Source organism: Nanorana parkeri, unplaced genomic scaffold (genome assembly GCF_000935625.1).
Source record: "Nanorana parkeri isolate BGI_ZX_2015 unplaced genomic scaffold, ASM93562v1 scaffold676, whole genome shotgun sequence".
NCBI classification, from domain to species: Eukaryota; Metazoa; Chordata; class Amphibia; order Anura; family Dicroglossidae; genus Nanorana; species Nanorana parkeri.
In genome coordinates, this window is record NW_017306944.1 from 559,916 (window position 1) to 567,954 (window position 8,039).

The 8,039-nt window shown below is 41.2% G+C and overlaps 1 protein-coding gene across 1 annotated transcript in view; it reads right to left on the bottom strand.

Annotated features, from left to right (window-relative positions):
- HGF (hepatocyte growth factor) overlaps nt 1–8,039 on the bottom strand; it is a 96,465-nt gene that overhangs the window by 15,542 nt on the left and 72,884 nt on the right. Inside the window, exons 10-12 of the mRNA XM_018563566.1 lie at nt 5,029–5,131; nt 2,783–2,916; nt 946–984 (exon numbers count right to left, since the gene is read on the bottom strand). Of these exons, the coding sequence (XP_018419068.1) occupies nt 946–984; nt 2,783–2,916; nt 5,029–5,131 (276 nt within the window). The remainder of the gene's footprint in view (nt 1–945; nt 985–2,782; nt 2,917–5,028; nt 5,132–8,039) is intronic.

An 8,039-nucleotide genomic window follows, 5' to 3' on the forward strand; every position in this document is an offset into this window, starting at 1 on the left:
TTCCCAGCTAAACGGGAAGCTGGGTGGCGAGTCATTACAAATCGGTACTCGGTACACGATACAGAAAAACTGGTATCAGTGCATCCCTACTTCTAACCCTTCGCTCTACTAAAACGAGTGCTATACCTGCACTCTGTACTCTTGTTGGCGAGATCCCCCTTACTTTCTGTCTCTAGTATAGCCACACTGGTTTTGATAAATCTCCCCAATGTGTACAGAGACAGCAGCAACAATCCTTGACTAGTCTATCCAAAACAAAAACAAAATATCTTGGCTATAGTTGAGCTTTAATAGTACCATATAAAACATGGTTAATCAACAGGTAAAGAGTCTGTCACAATTTTCTGGTAACATGGGTATAATTTATACCATCTATTACTCTAAACTATCCTTCAGCACAGAAAAGGTAATAGGTAATATAGGTATTATATTAAAATATGAGTTATTTAAATTAGAACATAGGTTGCTCGGATCCCTGAAACAAAATTACCCTGTGAAAATGTCAGAATTAAATGAAAAATCTGCCTGTAAGACTCTGACCTACATTGTCCCTACTCTTTTCACTGGCAAGTACAAGAGGTAATATCTCTCAAAAGTGGCCTTTCAAAATATATATTGTAAACAAAAGAATATGAATTCAGACATTTCACACTGTACCTCAAATAGTGGGTTGTCCTAATACCTATTTGGATGCATTTTCTAATGTAGTCATGTCTAGTTAATTAGCACATGAACCTTGAAACCGTATACATTTAAATATGGTAATATTACTCCACCCCCAGCAAAAGGTAAATCCTAGTCAAATGTGCATTATTAACATTATTCTTATGCTTACAAATAAGATAATAAAGACCCAATATATACATGTTTTTCTATTTACACATTGTGCTTCACTGTTGCATGTGAAGATAACAATGGAAACTATAGTAGATAAATAATACTTACTGTCAACATTTGTCATTGTTGGGGTGGTATCGCCTTCACCTAAAATAAATCTTAGAATGTTACATATGTCAACACAATTTTTTTCGGCTACTTAAAACAAGTCATCTTTATGACATAATTATAATATAAACATGTTCATTTTATTATTCGTCATATTATTCTTTCTGGCTTTGAAAAACACATTTTGGCTTTGCAGCACCAGTGTGCTTTGAATCATATTTTATATCACTACAATTAACTCTAACTAATAGATTCCAGCTAGTGTGCATTAAATAAATGAGCCAGATAGAGGCAGACCTCATAGATAACAAAAGGAACCAGCTTTTTCCACAATCATCATGCTCCATCTGTATTTTACTATTCATGCTGTGTCACCTTTCTGTAGAAGAGGAACAAGACTTATAGTAGAAATCTGACCCTGCTCCACTGAGATCCTTCACAACCAAAACCTATTCACTATTGTTAGTGCAGCCTAAACCATGATTGGGACCCTTGACACTTTATTCTTTACTTTTTCTGAGCTATGCAATGTTTTATATATGTGCTCATACAGTATAATCTTTTCCCAGTTGTAAAGTATTGGCACATCATCGCTATTTACAGCAGAATCATTTTTTGAATTATGTGGAAAAAAATGTGATGCTTTCATGGTGTCCTTTCACATAACAACACCCTTTATCTGGAATTAATTTCCTGAGCTTTGCAAACTTTCCCACCTCTAATGCTTTAATTCCTCATTCTGCATTCTGTGTACTTCTACTAAGGGGTCTATTCACGAAGCTGCCGAAGGATCTGGCCATAGCTTTGGCCGATCCTTCGGCTAGCACTATTCTGACATCGATCGCGTCAGAATAAACAAAAAAGGACACATCAGTGCTTCTCTCCTTGGCGGCTGGGAGCGTGAGGCTTCCAGAGCGCCGGGGAGAGTTTTTTTTGTTTTGTTTTGTTTTTTGACAGCAGCAGAGCCGCCGGACAATAGGAAACTATTGGGCGGAGCTAGCTGTCACTGCTAGCTCCGCACAATCGTTTGCTATTTACTTTTTAAACTTTTTTCACTGTTTTTCTGTTTTGCTCGGTACCTCTGAGGGACCGAGCAGAACAGCCGAGCCGAATGCCGCTCGGCGGCATTCGGCTATTCACTCACTGCTGTTCGGGATCTTTAAGAATAGCCCGAACAGCAGTGAGAAGCCTGCCGGAGGTTCGGCTCAGCCGATCCAGATGTTGGATCGGCTGAGTCGAACTCCTTCTGCACTTCGGGTTGGCCGAACATGCTGAGCGTGTTCGGCCGACCCGAAGCCACATGAAGCAAGCCGATGTACGGCTGATTTCAGCCGATGTACGGCTGAAATTAGCCGTACCAGCCTGAAGTAAATAGCCGAACAGTGTTCGGCTCACTTCACTTCAGATCTGTCATTCACTCGGCTGCCCTCGGCAGCTTCGTGAATAGACCCCTAAGTGTTGAGAAAGTCTTTTAACTTGAGTTTGGAGCGTATTTTGCCAAGTGACACTATTTTCTACAAGTCAACTAACAGAGAGACAGTTCCACCTTACTTTGTATTGTATTGTCCCATTTATTTAGCATGCTCAGCTTAAGTAGTATGTCTATAGAAATGCTTTGTTCTAACTAATTACATTTAGTTCTGTTTCTCTCTTGAATCTATATTGTTTTAATGGCTAAAGCCACTCATATTGATATTTCATTACTTGTTGGGTGGCAGAGGTACTGAGGTATCTGCTGGCTGCTAATGCCTCTCTGGGATTTCACCTTGCTGGAATATTTAATTATTTAGTCATTGCCAATGGTTTGATGAGAATAAAAGAATGAATACATGCTTACATCTAGAGATCTGACAATAATCCCAGGGCATTAAGGGATTGTCTGTATAGCACCATGGTCCATGGGCATCATTGTCTGGATTACGACAGTAATTTTTTTCAAGCATGGATATGTCTGGCTCCTTGAATGTATGCCTATAATAGAAGGACACAAATCAATATGTTTTCATGTGCAGTTTAATATCTAGAAAGGATTGTCACCAGCACACCAAAAGTTTTGAAGCAAAAAGTCCTTTATTGACAAATCGCCATCCAATACAAGCGCTTTCGGGGTCTCAGCAGTACCCCTTCATCAGGCTCAGAATGACACAGTAAAGCAAACCAGCACCTTTAAATAGACATACCAGTGCATATTAAAAACAGACCACTCCCACCAGTTGCAGCTGGAAAACCGTATATTCCCGCCATTCTGCACTCAAATGAGGCTCACCTGTAATCCACTAATATACACAGCGAGTTGTAATGATATGGCCGTTAGCTGGAAGTAACATCAGCTGGTTGCCTAGGGTACAGGAAGCTGGCATGCACAGTGGACAAGTTTGGTTAACGGGTTAAGTTGAGGTTAGCGATTTATTTAAGGTTTCAGTTAAGGCTTATGTTGAGATTTTGTGACTATTACTTTTTGGGTGTGATAAATAAATTTTTAGGGGGTTATTCACAAAGCTGCCGAAGGCAGCCAAGTGAATAACCCAGCCGAAGTGAAGTGAGCCGGCTAAAATCAGCTGTACATCGGCTGCCTTTGGTCAGCCAAACGTGCTCTTCATGTTCGGCTGAGGCGGATCAGTTCATTCGCTGCTGTTTTCCCCCGGTAGTAAGTGAAAAGCCGAATGCCGCCGAGCGGTATTCGGCTCAGCTATTCTGCTCCATGCCTCTGAGGTAGCGATCAGAGTAGAAAAAAATGTAAACAAATGAAAACATTTTTTTAAAAGTTATTTAAATAAATGCAAAAAAATTAATATTTTTAAAAAATAATAAAAAAATGTAAAGAAAAACAGATACTTACCTTGTCCCTCGAGCCGTGCGGTGTAATCCGGCCGGCGCCGGCATCTGTTTTCCGTGTTCCGTCCCTTGCGAGCGTACACGTCGCACGGGGGCGGAACCGGAAACGAAAAAATAAAATAACGAAAAAAATTCGAAAAATTAACGAAAATCAAAAGAATCATACCGCCAGGGAGGTTAAGGTCACCGCTAGCTCCGCGCAACTGTTTACTTTTGTCCGGGACCTGTCAGAATCTTCCAGCAACTGGGCAGTGCCGACTGTGACGTCACGGCCGGCTCCGCCCAATTGTTGTTTAACCTCCCTGGCGGTATAATTCTTTTGATTTGCGTTAATTTTTCGGTGCAATTTTTTTGCAGATTTTTTTCGTTATTTTATTTTTTCCGGGTTTTTTTCAAATTTCCCGCCAGTTCCACCACCGTGTGACACGTACGCTCGCAAGGGACGGAACCCGGAAGACAGATGCCGGCCGGATTACACCACACGGCTCGAGGGACAAGGTAAGTAAATACTGTGGGATATTCCCGAGTGTAGCTCAGGGTATGGAGAAGTAACCCCGAGCTACACTCGGGAATACCGCCAAGGAGGTTAATGACAGATCAGCACCCCCAGGTCATTTGAGGATGATGATCTGTCATTACAACTGGGCAGAGCGAGGCGAGAGATAATGGCTGGCTTCGCCCAGCTGTCATTTGTGTAGAGAACGTTCGTCTGCCTTTGGCTGCTGTACAGGCTATTGTACGGGCTGTTGTGAATAGCCATACAGCAGCCCTTCGGTTCGACTGACTCCGGTGGCCGAAGTGAGCCGAAGGATCAGCCAAAGCTACTCTTGTTCCTCTTAGTATGGGTACAAGTATAACACAGGATTAAAGTTGTATCCTAAACAATACTGTGCAAAAAAAGACATTTAAATACAAATTAATTCTACAAATTAATCTCACATAAAATTATACTGAAGCCGCAAGAGAATATATATCTTATTAAAGCCATTTAATTTACCTTGTCTGTAAAAATATTTCAGTGGAAATGCCCCAAGAAAACATTTACAACCTCTATAAATAACAACACATTGCATGCTATTATAACTAAATAGATGGGTGGCCATATCAAATTAGGTGGTACTGCAGGTGAATTGTAAGATTGTAACTTTCAGAAAACCTCTATATACAAAGATCAAATTGATTCACTTATTTTTTTTCTGGAAATTAATATAACGAATATTGCGTTAATAATACTATCTCTGCACATACCTTCGTACATCACCCATGTTCTTCTCCCACATTGTACACTGCAGCCTGTATCGTGTTCTAGATATTGTGCCCCTATAGGTGATGCCATTGCCATAGTAACACTCTGAAAATGCCAAATATATTTATATTACGGAAAGGAAAATCAGAAGAAAGCAGGCTAACAAAACAAGCCATCCAAGGGCAAACAACAGAGAATGTGAGCAGCAGCTGCTCCAGTGGTTTTTTGCTTTACATAATAGAGGAGAAGAAAAGCTTTACAACTTAAACCAAACACATCTTTGATTAAGAAAAAAAAAGACCAAAAAGCTGAATAAATATACAAGTGGATTATAACATTATTTTTTTCATTAAAAGAATCCCAGCTGCAATACATGTATATATTTTTTCAGCATTGATCTTTTTGCTTTTATTCTTTAGCATGTGAGTAGTGTGAAAAGTTCTTTAAGTGAATTTCTTTAGCAGTTACAGCAATGTATATTACAAAATATAGGAACACACAGTTGTTTTACTATCTATCTATCTATCTATCTATCTATCTATCTATCTATCTATCTATCTATCTATCTATCTATCTACCTATGTCATTGTCATCATGTCAATTTCTAACAATCAATATTAAAGTTGAACTTCAGGCAAACAGGTAAATACACGGATTAAATGTGGGAGCTGTTTTGTCGTGGCCACCTGGATTGTTTACAGTGCTATCTGCAACTTTGGAGAGGGTGAGCCCTAAAATGGATACCACCAGATCTTCACCAGAGCACCATACAAGGAATGGTGGAATTTCCTGGTGGGTGTACCAGGATGTGGCCCTCCAACCCTGAATGGGCAATTTCAAAAATGGATACAGACCAAAGGTCAAGGTAGACAATAAAGAAGTATAGTAAAAAAAAAACAAAGTCAGTAACCATAGAAACAGGACTGCAGGAGCACAGGAACTTGCACAGTGTGGAGCCTTGGGCTGGAAAATGAACCTATTACTCAGGCAAAAAGTGTTGACCTGAGGACAGCTAAACAGTGTGCTGATTGGCAAGCTGGATGGGAAGGAGCATGTGTCTGCTATATCAATCATCAGGTGGGATCTGGAAACACCCTTATCTCCCAGATCTGTGCATCAACAAGGTAGAAGATACCACATAGTGGTAGAACTACACATAGCATATCAGCTTTGCAGCCCAGGACACATGCCTAACATGGGGAGTACCTACAAAAAGAGGGTGTGGATCCCCTTGCAAGACATTTTTTCCCAATGTTGAGGGACAAGGGCCTCTTCCCCACATCCTCTTCCTCACAAAGGATGTGGGGGATTGTGCAGGGGGATTTAAGGAATCTGGAAGCCCCTTTTTTAATAAGGTCACCTAGAGATGTATACCCCCTCCCAAGCAAATAAGTACAGGTTGTGGGCACACATCTAACTTGTAAAGAATTTGCAGCACCCTGGAGACAGTCAAAAGGTTTGTGAATCATAGGTAGAGGGTATCTTTTTTTTTAGGTGTGATTTTATTTAAGCACCTACAATTTATGCAGAGGCACAATGAGCCATATGTTGTGTAATCCAGTTCACCAGTGCAACAATCTCAGTGACTTTCACCACAATCACCTTTAACCCCTTCATGACTGAGGCCTTTTTTTCATTTAGAATGTCGCTCACCTTATCTTCAGACTTTTATCTGCAATAAAACCGCAAGAAAATTCATAACCGTTCATCCTTGCTTCAGCACTACTGGCCGTACTGTGTACTCTCCAGCTCCACCCTACATACGTTGCGTTGAATACGCAACTTTGTCAGACAACTCTTACAAAGTTGCGTATTCGATGCAACGTACGCAGGGTAGGGCTGGAGAGTACACAATACAGCCGGTAGTGCTGAGGCAAGGACGAATAGTTATGAATTTTCTTGCGGTTTTATTGACTTATGCATGTGGTTTTCAAGTTTTTTTGTGAGTAATATTTTAGAGTAGTTTTAATATTTATCAGCGGTATACACTATGGAGTATCTTTTCTGTCTAAGGAAAGGAAGTCTACTAAGAAGTTTGATGGGATTAACTATTGGTATACTGGATGCACTGACGCGGTGGAAGTAATCAAGGAAGGAGGATCACTTGTATCTTGTCTGCTCAGTTGTGGGGTCTTTCCCTGCCCATCATTCAAAGGGTATAGGCGCAGTGAGACCTTAATGTTGAGGTCTGAAGATAAGGTGAGCAGTATTTTTAAAGGTGATTGTGGTGAAAGTCACTGAGATTGTTTGTGAACTGAACTGGTGAACTGAACTGCACAACAGATGGACACATAATTGATTCAAAGGAGACATTCGGGTCTATTTACTAAGCTGCCGAGGGCAGCCAAGTGAACAACCGACCCCAAGTGAAGTGAGCCGAACACTGTTCAGCTATTCACTTCAGGCTTGTATGGCTAATTTCAGCCGTATATCGGCTGAAATCAGCCGTACATCGGCTTGCTTCGCATGGCTTCGGGACACTCACTGCTGTTCGGCCTATTCTTATAGATGCCGAACAGCAGTGAGTGAATAGTCGCATGCCGCTGAGCGGCATTTGGCTCGGTTGTTCTGCTCGGTCCCTCAGTGGGGCCGAGCAGAACAGAAAAATAGTTTTAAAAGTTGCAATAACCAATATCTATTTCAATTTGCAATAGCCAATAGTAAACTAGCATTGTACCCGCCCTCTGCTGATGGACCTGATGGAGAACTGCAGCAGAGGGTGGGTACAATGCTAGTTTACTATTGGCTATTGCAAATTGAAATAGCCAATAGGAATCTAGCAATGCATTCCAATGGGCAAAAACTTTTTTGTTTTTTTTTTCTCTTCTGACACGGCTCCGTGTCAGAATAAAGAAAAAAAGAAACAGCAGTGTTTCTCTCCTTGGCGGCCAGGAGCAGGAGACTCCCGGAGCGCCAGGGAGAGTTAGCTGTTTGGAGATCAGTGTCCCTGGTTAGCAGGTAACCAGGGACGCTGATCTCTCTGCAAGTGGCCGGAGCCAGCCGTAAGATCACG